This window comes from Oreochromis aureus, linkage group 7 (assembly GCF_013358895.1).
Source record: "Oreochromis aureus strain Israel breed Guangdong linkage group 7, ZZ_aureus, whole genome shotgun sequence".
NCBI classification, from domain to species: domain Eukaryota; kingdom Metazoa; phylum Chordata; class Actinopteri; order Cichliformes; family Cichlidae; genus Oreochromis; species Oreochromis aureus.
In genome coordinates, this window is record NC_052948.1 from 55,561,399 (window position 1) to 55,575,039 (window position 13,641).

The 13,641-nt window shown below is 40.8% G+C and overlaps 1 protein-coding gene across 2 annotated transcripts; it reads left to right on the top strand.

Moving 5' to 3' along the window:
- Window positions 1-3,645: 3,645 nt before the first annotated feature.
- psmb7 (proteasome 20S subunit beta 7) lies at window positions 3,646-9,941 on the top strand. 2 transcript variants are annotated; one of them, XM_039615754.1, is made up of 9 exons: window positions 3,646-3,777; window positions 5,262-5,355; window positions 5,738-5,835; window positions 5,997-6,137; window positions 6,282-6,397; window positions 7,002-7,060; window positions 7,761-7,912; window positions 9,339-9,365; window positions 9,672-9,941. In XM_039615754.1, exons 1-9 carry the CDS (start codon window positions 3,716-3,718, stop codon window positions 9,781-9,783), a joined length of 861 nt encoding a protein of 286 aa, XP_039471688.1. In that variant the 5' UTR covers window positions 3,646-3,715; the 3' UTR covers window positions 9,784-9,941. The 2 variants fall into 2 exon arrangements, with proteins under 2 accessions (XP_039471688.1, XP_031594253.1); XM_031738393.2 differs by lacking the exon at window positions 9,339-9,365.
- The last annotated feature ends 3,700 nt before the right edge of the window (window positions 9,942-13,641 follow it).

Consider the following 13,641-nt stretch of genomic DNA (forward strand, 5'->3'; position numbering starts at 1 on the left):
GGCTTGGTTAGCCTGTGGGACTCCAGAGGCAGCTGACAGGTATCGACAGGCCAAGCGGAATGCGGCTCGGGCAGTGGCTGAAGCAAAAACTTCGGGTGTGGGAGGAGTTCGGAGGGCCATGGAAAAGACTTTCGGACTGCCTCGAAGAGATTCTGGCAAACCGTCAGGCGTCTCAGGAGGGGAAAGCGGTGCTCTACCTGCACTGTGTATAGTGCTGGCGGTGTGCTGCTGACGCCGACTGAGAAAATTGTCAGACGGTGGAAGGAATACTGAGGACCTCCTTAATCCCACTGACACGTCTTCCGAGGAGGAAGCAGAGTCTGGGGATGAGGGAATGACCCGCCAATTTCTGGGGTCGAGGTCACTGAGGCAGTTAAACAACTCCTCGGTGGCAGAGCCCCTGGTGTTGACGAGGTCCGCCCGAGTTCCTGAAGGCTCTGGACGTTGTAGGGCTGTCCTGGTTGACACGCCTCTGCAATGTTGCGTGGAGATCAGGGGCAGTACCCTGGACTGGCAGACCGGGGTGGTGGTCCCCATCTTTAAGAAGGGAGACCGGAGGGTGTGTTCCAACCACAGGGGATCACACTCCTCAGCCTCCCTGGGAAAGTCTATGCCAGGGTGCTGGAAAGGAGAGTTCGTCCGTTAGTCGAACCTCGGATACAGGAGGAACAATGCGGTTTTCGTCCTGGTCGCGGAACACTGGACCAGCTCTTTATCCTCTCAAGGATACTTGAGGGTGCATGGGAGTTTGCCCAACCAGTCTACATGTGTTTTGTGGACTTGGAGAAGGCATTCGACCGTGTCCCTCGGGTGTCCTGTGGGAGGTGTTGCGGGAGTATGGGGTGTCTGGCCCATTGCTACGGGCCATTCGATCCCTATACAACCGTTGTAAGAGTTTGGTTCGCATTGCCGGCAATAAGTCGGACTCGTTTCCGGTGGGTGATGGGCTCCGCCAGGGCTGCCCTTTATCACCGATTCTGTTCATAATTTTATGGACAGGATTTCTAGCGCGCAGCCAAGTGGCGGAGGGCTTTCACTTGGTGGCCTCAGAATCTCATCTCTGCTTTTTGCGGATGATGTGGTTCTGTTGGCTTCATCGGTGAGGGCCTCCAGCTCGCACTGGAACGGTTCGCAGCCGAGTGTGAAGCAGCGGAATGAGGATCAGCACCTCCAAATCTGAGGCCATGGTTCTCAGCCGGAAAAGGTGGAGTGCCCACTCCGGGTCGGGATGAGTTCTTGCCCCAAGTGGAGGAGTTTAAGTATCTCGGGTCTTGTTCGCGAGTGATGGGAGAAGGGAGCCGGAGATCGACAGACGGATTGGTGCTGCGGCTGCCGTGATGCGGACGCTGCACCGGTCCGTCGTGGTGAAGAGGGAGCTGAGTGTAAAAGCGAAGCTCTCAATTTACCGGTCGATCTACGTCCCGACCTCACCTATGGCCACGAGCTGTGGGTAGTGACCGAAAAAACGAGATCGCGGATACAAGCGGCAGAAATGAGCTTCCTCCGAAGGGTGGCTGGCCTCTCCCTTAGAGATAGGGTGAGAAGTTCGGCCATCCGGGAGGGGCTCAGAGTAGAGCCGCTGCTCCTCCACGTCGAAAGGAGCCAGTTGAGGTGGTTCGGGCATCTGACAAGGATGCCCCCTGGGCGCCTCCTGGGTGAGGTGTTCCGGGCATGTCCCACCGGGAGGAGACCCCGGGGCAGACCCAGGACGCGCTGGAGAGATTATATCTCTCGGCTGGCCTGGGAACGCCTTGGTGTTCCCCCGGATGAGCTGGAGGAGGTGGCTGGGGAGAGGGAGGTCTGGGCTTCTCTGCTTAGGCTGCTGCCCCCGCGACCCGATCTCGGATAAAGCGGATGAGGATGGATGGATGGATGGATGGATGGAAAAATAAAGTTGGCAAAAGGCCTGTTTATTGGTCAGCTTCAGGTTCTGGATACTTTATTTATACTGACAGGTAGATTTGTTTTATAGTCATGAGTCATCTATCCTCACATGCACAGATCTGATACACACAGCAAACACATAGTATACACAGTACAACATACTGAAAAACAATGACTATAATAACTCGGGCTCCATATCTAGTTTTGCATATGATAAAGTTGTTTACTAAAATAAGATAACATTAACACTTCAAGCCTAGCTACAATTAACACTGAATGTAAATTCTAGAGCTGAATATATTGCAATCAATAAAAAATGGTTCAGCCCATAGTGTGGAATGACTTTATTTCTTGTCAGTAGCAACTGACGCCTATGATTATGCCAGAGCTCACCTTTGTTTTAGATTTCAACACAGGTGGTTGATTGTATGTCTATGGAAATTGAAGGAAGATAAGTGTTATTAACCCTCTAGGGTCGACAGACACGCTGGTGTTTCTAAATCACATGACTGATTAAAGCTGACATAGCAACAAGATGCGGAGACACATCAACTTGTGTTGAAAGATCAGACTTCATACTATATACTTGTTTTTACAATGCTTTTTTTTCTCAATACTATTGTCACTTTTAGTGCAGGTAGAAATGGTAAAAACAGCATTTTCTAAGGACAACGCAAAAATAAACCAAGAAAAAAGTGCCTCCACTTTCCTATTGGTGGAAAAATGTACTGTCATATGCAAAACTGGGGTGGCACTATAGATGGCAAGAGATTATTTTAAGGTGGAACCCCATGCCACCCCTGTAGATCTGCCCCTGGATGTGTTGTTCTTTGTAGGTAGTGTGACGTGTAGTTATTTATTTTGCTTTGTGTGTCAAAATAATGAGAGTACTAATGAATGTCACAAAGCAATGCTAATCTGCAGATTGCAGTGTAAACGCTGTCTCCAGGTGTAAAACAGGAGTGATACACCTCCTGTTGTTAGCCCTGCAGGTTTCAGGCCAGGGAAGTTTCCCTTCTGTCTTGTGGCAAACAAACTATTTTTTGGAATGGCACAAATGTGTTTGTGCCAAATAAATTGTTCTGTTTTAGTAGTTGAGTAGTTTTAAATGTTTGTACAAAAAACGGCAGAGGCATTGTCCGCATTTTTAGATAAATAGTTGTATATAGCTACAAAATTTGTGCATGAGTTTTTTAAAATCTACAATTTATATTTGCATTTCAAGTTATAAAAATCATTCACTGAACATGTTTGTGATTTTTACAGAAAAAAAAAAGGTTTTCCCTACTCAGATTTAGATCAGCTGTGTTAATTACAGTTAGTTACAGTATCCCAATGAAAAATAGTGTATATTCAGACGTGAGTTCGTGCTGAAAATATTGATACTAACAAGACAAGACAATAGTTTTAAAGGTGAAATATAAAGGTAAAATCAAAAGTAGTCAAAAATGACCAGTTATACCCTGGAGCCCAGAGGGTTAACCCAATAAATTATGGAAAATTCGGTTTATATTTTTGGCGAAGCATTTGTTCATGACAGTGCATATTTCTGGCATGTAAATAATAATGTAATAATAATGTAAGCATGTAATAATCTGATTATTTCTAATAAAAGAAGAATGTGAAACTTAAGTTTGACCTTTTGCTTTTAGGACTTTAGATAATTTGAGCAGTGGTACGTTTTTGGTTTTTTGCCACTCAAGTGGGGGCATTCAAAACGCCACTCGGTGCCGATGTTTGGCTCTTCTGGCTTGCCGTACTGCAATATGGTCCCCATAACATATAGAGCAACTTCCTCTACTTCCCGGAAATACAGCATTCATTCACTAAGATGGCGACACTGACAGCAGTCCGACCAGCTTTCGGGGGTTTCAGTTTCGACAACTGTAAAAGGTGAGCGTTTTTCCGCGAATGAAAATTAGAGCAGAGGAAATACATCACTGAGTTTAATAGATGCCACTGTTTAAATGTGGACGCCGCTTAGGTTTGTCGCCTTTTCGTTTGGCTTTCCCAGTGATGCTAACTCGGCGTCCACACAGTGACTCAGGCTTTTCCCCCATGTTAGTATTAACGATTCACATGCCGCTCATGTTTAAAACCACGACAGGCTTTGCTGTTCATAATGGTTTTTGCGTATGTTTTTTATATGTTGCAGTGAAGTCATTTCGTTCGGGAAAAAAAGAGCCTGAACTTCGTTAAGTAAATTAAAACAGGTCCTGGCAGTTTTTATTTAGGAACCCGAACCCCCCGCCTAGCCTAGGTGATTATGGTTAGCTAGTTGTGAAAAAAAAAAAAAAACATGAACTCGCATCCAAATTAAAAACGTGACGTCTGAAATAGTATGAAGAGTAACTGAATCCATATTGCAAAATTTACTAAATTAAATATGAAGTGTGCATAGTTTTAAGTATCTGTCCGCTCTTGTTGGGTCGTAACATATGAAGAGCTGAAGTGGAACTGAGTGTTAAAAAGTGTTCACACTCTGTCCTTTTCATCCTTTTTTTTTTTTTTTTTTTTTTAATCTTTGAAGTTTTTTTCGGGGTTTTCTCATTCACGATCAACTCCGCGATCACTATGCTCTATTCCGGCACACTTGTCAACCAGTCAACATTCGGCAGTCCCTTACTTCACCCGCTTCCAGCGACTCGCAGTCAGGATCTTGCACACTGTAAACAAATTAAAACGCAACTGAATTTAAAATAAATATTCAAAATGAACTAAAGAAAAAATATTTAAAACGATAAAAACACGAAGCGAACTCCCAATTCAGTTATGGACATGAAAAGTGGACTGAAACAAGTTGTAACATAACCATAACTGGTTATGTTATAATATAATAGTTACACTAACTACTTATAATAATAATTATTATTATTATATAATAGTTATAATATATTAATATACCCTTATATTATAACGTGTTATGATATAAATTGTTGTGTTATAATATAAATATGAAAAACATTTTGGCTAACTGACATAAAATAGAAATGCAAAACTAACTGAACTAATATTCTAAAACCTATGTGCTCTTTAAACGTTCCCCTGATAAAGGCGACTCATTAAAGAAAATGTATTAAAACTAGCCATCTTGCTCTGGAAATTCAAGACAAAGAAAAACAAAACTGAGCTCTGTTATTGTCATTGTGAGTGCTATTCTAAACCAAAGGGGTTTTTTTATGTTTGTATTATTTATTTATTGGCAATGTAAGTAAAGAATGTTTTGAACTTTTGACTGTGATGCAAGGCTGCTTCAGTAGATTCCAAAAGTGAAAACCGCTCAATAGATGACATATGAACATAATTGTGTTTGTGTAACTGTGCAGTCGCGTTAGGTTGTGTCTGACTTACAGCACCAGTAATATTTTTCTTCTCAGAAATGCAGTTTTGGAAGTTGAAGCTAGCAAAGTGGGTTGCAGCGTCCCTGCTGCTCGAAAAACAGGAACCACAATCTGCGGTGTTGTCTTTAAGGTGAGCTACCAAAACCAGGCTGCTGTACTTTGGTCAGTTAGGAGCTAAGATGCGTGTGATGAATATGGAGTTTTCAGGCCTGTGTGTGTGTGTGTGTTATTGTTGAGTGCATATAAACATAGGGTACTTTTTTTTTAAAGTTTGCTTTCAATAGATTTAAACAAAGTGTTACAATAATGAAAAACTGTTGACTGTTAAAGAATTAAACAGTTAATCAGAATTTAGTCTTCTGCAGAAGTGGTATACTCGTACTATAAGATACTTGGGTTCAGAAACAAAGTATTAAATTATTATTTACCTTTGCTGAATAGCACTAAAGCCAGCAGTGTTTCAGAGTGGCTCTTTAGAGATTGAATGTTGTGTTGTGTTTTTTTTCGTGAAGGATGGAGTTGTCCTTGGAGCTGACACACGAGCCACTGAGGGAATGATAGTGGCAGACAAGAACTGCTCCAAGATCCACTACATATCCCCAAACATTTAGTAAGTAACAGGTTTTTGAGCTTTGTGATTTTATACTTATATGTACACACAAAGCTTTGAGAAAATATCCCTATTTATTTATTTTTTAAATTAATGTGATTGATTGACGTGGGGGTTTCTATGAATCTCATTGATTCTGGTGCAACTGCATTGTTGTCCAGCTGCTGTGGGGCAGGAACAGCTGCAGACACAGAGATGACCACTCAGCTTATCTCCTCCAACCTGGAGTTGCACTCCCTCTCCACAGGCAGGCTGCCACGTGTTGCCACCGCCAACCGCATGCTCAAACAGATGCTGTTCAGGTATACGCTTCCTTCTCTGTAACTCAGTATTATCATGTAATAATACTTCTAAAGAAAGTGAGGAACAAATTGCATTGCATATTTCCGCTCTTGTTAAAAGTTTATATAAAAAAAAGAAATTGGTATATGTGATTGTGTTTGTAGGTACCAGGGTTACATTGGTGCTGCCCTGGTCCTGGGTGGAGTAGACTGCAATGGCCCTCATCTTTACAGCATCTACCCTCACGGCTCCACTGACAAGTTGCCCTATGTTACTATGGGTCAGTGTCACACACTGCTATATGCCTCTCATGTATAAGCTACAGCTTTACGTCTCGTTGGATTTGTGTAAAACCAACGGTGGCAACATGAACCAAACATCAAAAGTTAATATTTTTAGTTTGATAGTCTTAAACGTATATATCCTGGTATTTTCCTGTAAAATGTCACAAATGTTTCTACTAAAATAGACGGACCAACATAAATTGCAAAAAATAAATGAAATAAAAATGATAATTCACAAATTTAAATTTCTGTCAGGAGGTGTTGCAGTCTGTTTAAAACCGTTTCACATTTCTTTCTGTTACCCAGGTTATTCACCTTTTCACTGGGAAAGTTGTTTTCACTCATTTAGGAATAATTTGGTGTATTTGAAGTAGGTAGGGTTATATGAGGGTCTGATCCTACACATTTAAAAGAATGAATATAGGTCTGTGACCTGGTTCGTGGAGACAGAATTGATTCTTAATCATGATTAATGGTGGTTAATGTAGTTTAATGAGTTGTGTCAGGTGACTGGAGATGAGTTATAGTGGTAATGTGTTCTATTTGTCATGTTTTCTGACTCTTACACCTTAGTAATGTACATTCTTTTTTTCCCTACAGGTTCTGGGTCCCTAGCTGCCATGGCAGTGTTTGAGGACCGTTACAAGCCTGACATGGAGGTGATTCTGCCACTTATGTATTTTATTCAGTTTAATTAATTCTATTTATATATCACCAGTTCACAACAGGACTCACCTCAAGGTACTTGATATTGTAAACTAAAGATCCTACAGTATTAGAGAGAAAACCTCAACATTAAGACTATGAGGTGCACTTGGTGACAGTGGGAACAAAGAACTCCCTTTTTAATGTGAAGAAACCACCAGAAGAGTCAGGGAAGGTTCCAGCAGCTATCGGTCACTGAAAGGGAAGAGGGTGAAAAAAGTGCAAAGACAAGGACAAAACAGAAACTAACATGCAGTAATGACATTTAAATGCAAGTACGTTAGCAGCCTAACCTTAATCTTAAAAGTAGAGATTATGTCCCAAACTGGGAGCAGGTTCCAAAGAAGAGGAGTGTAATACCTGAAGGCTCTGCCACGTATTCTGTTTTAAAGAAATGAAACCATGTGTAACATTAAACCACATGTGACATTAAAGAAAATAACAGTGGAGGAAAATTTTGTTAATCACTTTCAAATGGAAACACACAGTACTGAACTCTTTCCCAATGTTTTACAGACCATTACACTAAAATAAAGGTTAAGACATGGCCAGACAACTAGTTCACATAGACACAACATGCTACCTGCAGATTTAAAAAAAAAAAAAAAAATTGTGGTGATGTAATTTTTTATTTATTTTTATTTTTTTCCACAGGAGGACGCAGCCAAGCAGCTTGTGCGTGATGCCATTGCTGCAGGCATCTTTAATGATTTGGGCTCTGGCAGCAACATCGACCTGTGTGTCATCACCAAGAGCAAAGTGAACTACATCAGACCACATGATGAGGCCAACAAGAAAGGTGTCAGGTAAGAACGATAATGCTTCAGAAACGATAGTTTAGCTTTTGAATTAGTATCTGAATTTCATCCCTTCCTGAGATTGTTACCACGATGACATGAGTTGGATAATCCAGAGCTGATGGAAATGTTTTTCTGGGAGTTTTCAGTCCCAGAAACAGATGAGTTAATTCTGAATTCTGGTTTTCAAGTATAGCTACAGATTCTGTCTCCTCAACTCCTGCTCAGCCTGAAGGAAGTGACACAACGTTTATTTTCCTCATACTAAGGGGGTAAGCTGTGACCCTAAAAGCAGCCTTACAAGTATCTAAATGAACAACTTGTAAAAATTTCACACAATTTTCTTCTGCTAAACGTACTCCTTAACAGACCACTACAAATTTTTACCCCTCAGCTGTAAAAGACTGATGGGGTGTTGTTCTCACCCCGTCAGGCAGGTGGGCGGCGTGGACACCTAAGTTTGTGAATGTGATAATGTAGGAGCTTCAAATTGATGCCATATGTGCATCTGCCAAAAGTCTCGGATGAGTTTGGATCTGTGACCTTGATCTCAAGGTCAGAGTAAGTTTTCTGAAAATCTTCTCAATGTGATAACTTAAGAACACAGTGATGTAGGATTTCCAAATTGATACCATAGGTGTCTCTACTAAGAGGCTGAGGAGTCGCGCTGCTGGTTGCCAGTGTTCTTCCTACATTGCATTGGCATCAGTTTTTTAATCACCTCTTGGCTGGTTTTGAGTCTGCAATCAAAAGGCCAGTCTTTCTGTAAAGAGCAATGTCCGTTCTTGCACCCAGACATCACACAGAGGGGATCCTTCATTATGAGGCAGCTGTCAAGTTCTGGTCTCTGTTTAAACCCAGGATACTTTTTGTTTTGTATTTTGTCACCTTATTGGAGTTATTAATCATTAGTCCTGCATGTGTGATTGCTGCCATCTGCATTTTAACATTGTCATAGACTGATGGTATTTGGAAAGGCTCCATCCCTTTGAAATGAACAAATGAATTATTGTTTTATTCCTGACTAAAAGTTAACCTGCCTGTTATTACCCTGTGCTTAACTGTGATTACGTGGTGAACGCAAACTCGAGGCACGTTGTTTCTTGTGTTGTGGAACTAAAACGTCTCATATTTGGGGGATTTTCAGTTCAAAGTTGAGGTTGTTGTCACACAATTCACGTTGAGCACTCAAATGCAGCCAGTTGTAAGAGCAGATGCTGCTGCTTCATGTCTGACTAACACAAGTCAAATGGATTGTAAAGAACAGTGAAAGTTCTGTTCCTTTAATAATTGTTATTTGGGACTGTGAGTCAGTATGAGACCTGAGAATTCAAGATATTTATCTGCTGCACTTGTACACTTGTGTTAAATTGGACATGTGGACAAGCAGCATTTGATGAGCAGACGCTGACATGTTGTCTTGTTCTGCTTGAAGAGTCACTGAGCTTGAAGCCTTAAAGCTGTGAGTATACAGAGTGCATTTTTTGTAGTTCAAGCCTAACAGACTGTCACCTTTACCTGAGTGGACTACTAACCACATTTCTGATTTGGGTCCATTGGGCCTGCTTAGTGTGACTTCGCCTAACTAATGTGCATGGCAGTGTGCTTTAGATGAAGTGGCATGTTGTGCTAATAAAAATGAAATGTGTATTAAATGAGCGCAAGCACAGACTTGTTATATGGAACCGATGAGCTCTGGGTTTTTGGGTTGTTTTTTTTTGTTTGTTTTTTTTAATTGGAAATCTTTATTCCATGTATCTCTTTGTAGAACCGGTGACTACAAGTACAAACGGGGAACTACGGGTGTGCTGACCAAGGCTGTAACTCCAATTGACCTGGAGCTGCTGGAGGAGTCTGTACAGACCATGGACACCTCCTAAAATAGAATGTTGTGACTCACTACCCTGAGAAAGCCTAAAACACGTTGCATGTTTTTCCCATTTTTGAAATAAAATATTTTTTTCCTGGTTTTGTTCCTGGCTGTGCCTAAATTTGAACTAGAAATAAAATGGTCTCAAAGGATTCAGTCATATCAAAACTGCTTACTGTCTTAAATGTTTCATTCTAAAAGTTTTTTACTTTAAAATTATTTTTGTTAAAGTTGAGGTTTCCAGTTTTGGAAAAAGAGATCTCATTGTTCTCATCATTTTAAAATATATATATATTTTTTGTTTAATTCTTAGTAACTGATGAAGTTTTTGTGTTTGGTTTTAAAGAATAAAAGAGAAATGTAATGGAAAAGGGAAGGAAAGAAATAATAATTAGACCTGGGAGTAAGGGAGTCCTTATCCCTAGAAGATAAACAAAAATAAAAACAGATAAAACAAACATTAAAACGTTAAAAGAAAAAGGGATAGAATTTTGAAAATACATTAAACAGTAAAAAGAGAATTTAAATAAGACCATAATGGCGGACATTGCAATCTCACCTGAAATGGAGAATTTGGGTCAATTAGAAAAATATGTCAATGACAGGATGTTGGATAGTATAGAAGATAAGAAAGCCAGATCCACAATGGAGAAGAAATTCAACAAGAGATGGGGTAACTGGAAAAAGGAATTGTATGTATCATCTTGTCTTGGGGGACTAATACCCAGGAGTGCAGCCTGGGTATTAGGCTGCACTCCTTAGGAGAATATGAGCAAGCACAGAAAGAATGGAAGGAAGGAGGGAGGAAATGGATACCAAGCGAGAGCACATGGTGATGACCGTAGATATGTGCTACTGGATTAAGTAAAAATCCAGACTACAAGTTTCAAGGTGAAGACCATATCACAAAGAACTGGACTGCTGACTACAAGACCTGGAGTTTGTTCTGTGCCCAAACTTTACCCAGAATTACCTGATTGTTTGAGTTTGCCTAAATATTACAGCACACATGGGAACGCTGGTCTCCAGTTCAGGCAGTAGTCCTGAAGTTGAATTCAGGGATAATGGATGTCACACCTATGGGAGAACCTGATGCAGAGGGAGGAAAAACAACAGGATGCTGGTGAACAGTGTGAGGAAGAGAGAAGGTGGTCCTTTTTGAAGGAGGGGACCAAGAGATTAAAAAAGGAGTTAATGACAGATTGGCCCAATATGACTGCCAGAGAGGATGTAACCACAGATAAGCAAACCTAAACTGCACAGATGTCAGGTAAGGAGGGCACATGGTCATTGGGGCCATATGGATTTTATCTGAGGAGACCTTGTTTGTGTTGACTTGACCTCAGTCCCATCCGCTCACATTGCAGAGACAGGGTTTATGACCTATACTGCACCCAGACACCAGGGGCGATAGATACGTTTTGGCTTTATTTTTGGGGGACCGTTTAGGTTGTCCCTATTTTTTAAAAACAAGTGAGTAGTACACACCATGATTCAAGAGCTTATAGAAACCACCATAGCAGCAAAATATTTAAGTAAAGATTTTCTTAATGACTTTATCAGTCTCTTACATGCTTGTGGAGGAAAATTGGCACACTCTTCTTTATGTCATTGAGGTTCATTGAGGTTTCCGGGCATTCCAAGATCTCTTAAACTCTCACCACAACATTTCAAGATTTAGGTCTTAATGTTGACTGGGCCGTTGCAACACACTGATTCTTTTCTTTTTAGCCACTCTGTTGTATATTTGCTGGTATGCTGGGAATAATTTCCTGCTGCACGACACACACAGTTTCAGCCAGGCTTTAGTTGTTGGAAAGATGGCCCCACATTTTACTCTAGAATACTTTACTTAGAATACTTAGAATACTATACAGAGGAGTTCATGGTTGACTCAGAGCAAAACAAGGCCAAAAGATTATGCCTCCACCAATGTGCTTGACAGTTGGAATTAGATGTTTGTGCTGATACGCTACATTTGGTTTTCTCCAAACTTGGCCAAACGTTTCCACTTTTTTCCATTCCGTCTCATCTTATTTAAAAAGTCTTATGGTTTGCTGAGATACAGCTTTGCAAACTCGAAACTGTGCTGATGTGTTCTTCTTATGGTGAAGGGTCTTGCTCCTAGTAACCCTTCTGAACAAGTAATAATTATTTAGTCTTTTTCCAATTACTGTCAAGAATTTTAATATTTACCACACAAACAGATGTCTCTCTGAATATTGCGTTCGTGAATAATATTTCTCACTGTAGAATGTTGGACTTCAAATTGTTTTCGTTTCTCTAAGATCATTACTGATGTCTTTTCAACTAATAATTAACACACTTCTCAATGCTCCCGACTAGCAAACTAAGACATCGGCTGTTGTAGATAGTTGCACTTGCTAATAATCCTTTATCATCAGCTGCAGATGTTCTATCAGTCTGTGGTGGTGTGCTTGGAATAACCGAACAACAAATGTGCTTTTCTAGTCTGCTGGAGAGGCAACATCAGAAAAAATGCTGGGATCAATAAAGTTATTCTTATTGTTTGTATTATTATTCTTAATAAGAGACATTTGATTAGCTGGCTGTTACTTATCCTATTATTTCCTTTGTAAGCAGTGAGGGTTTAGTTATTTTTCCACACACTGCTTCTTTATTTTTGATTAGTTTTGTCAGAAAAAAAAGACCCCTTGTAATATTTTATGTGTTAAGATTATATGATATGAGAGTGTATTTAAATCATTTTAGAAGCTAGTAAGGGCCAGCACAGTCAGAAAGTAGCATTATTGCCAGGTCTTGGGTTCAAATCCACCATCTCCTCGGGACCTCTATTATATATTATATAGTATATTCTCCCCGTCTGAGTGGCTTTTCTCTTGGTTCTTCAGCTTCCTCCCACAGCCCAAAGACATGCGGTTTGTGGGGTTAGGTTAATTGAATCTAAATTGGTCGTAGAAATGAATGGTTGTCTGTCTCTCTGTGTTAGTCCTGCGACTGACTTGTGGCTTGCCCATGAAGTATCCCACCTTTTGCTCTATGGCATCTAGGATTGGCTCTAGGCATTCAACCATAAGTTGATCAGTATCTATCAAAAGTGGTCAGAGAAAGGAACAGTGGTGAACCAGTTCATGGTCATGGATGGCCAGGGCTCACTGATGCACATTGGAAGTGTAAGCTGCCCCATGTGGTCTGATCCAACAGAAGAGTTATTGTAGCTCAAATCACTTAAAATTTCATGTCAGGTCTGATAGTAATGTGTAAAAATACACAGTGCATCATAGTTTGTTGGGTATCGGCTGCATAATCACAGACCCATGCCTGCCCGTTCACTGCCAACAATGGGCATGCGAGCAACAGAACTTTGAGCAGAAAGTAAACAAAAACACGTAATCTTGTCTGATCAGCCACATTTTCTCTTCCCCGTGTGTGCCACCTACCTAATCATTGCTGCAAAGCATCTACATGCTTTCATGGAAATGGTGTTCCCTGACAGCTGTGGCTTCCTTCAGCAAGATAATGCACCCTGGCATAAAGCAAATGCAAAAACGGTCCAGGATTGGTTTGAGAACAACTTTGAGGACTGAGGTGTTGACCTCTAAATTATCCAGATCTCAATCCAAATGAGGATCTGTGGGATGTGCTAGGCAAAATAAGTTAAATTCATGAAGGCCTCACCTCACAACTTACATGATGTAAAGGATCTCTTGCAAACATCTTGGTGCCAGATATCACATCATACTTTCAGGACTGTTTCGTCAAGTCAAATCAAAAGTTTAAGTAGGCATACTACATGTATTCAGGTGCCAAAAAAAGAGGGAGTCAAAGACACCAAACTAGAAAACAAGCTTTTATCATTATTGTAATGCAGTTATGTTCCTGTGAC

What these genes read in the sequence shown, in the direction of transcription:
- psmb7 (XM_039615754.1), top strand. Translation starts at nt 3,716, where the DNA reads ATGGCGACACTGACAGCAGTCCGACCAGCTTTCGGGGGTTTCAGTTTC. An exon ending in AGTTTCGACAACTGTAAAAG is followed by an intron (nt 3,778 to 5,261) that starts GTGAGCGTTTTT and finishes TTTTCTTCTCAG; the next exon opens with AAATGCAGTTTTGGAAGTTG. An exon ending in GTTGCCCTATGTTACTATGG is followed by an intron (nt 6,398 to 7,001) that starts GTCAGTGTCACA and finishes TTTTCCCTACAG; the next exon opens with GTTCTGGGTCCCTAGCTGCC.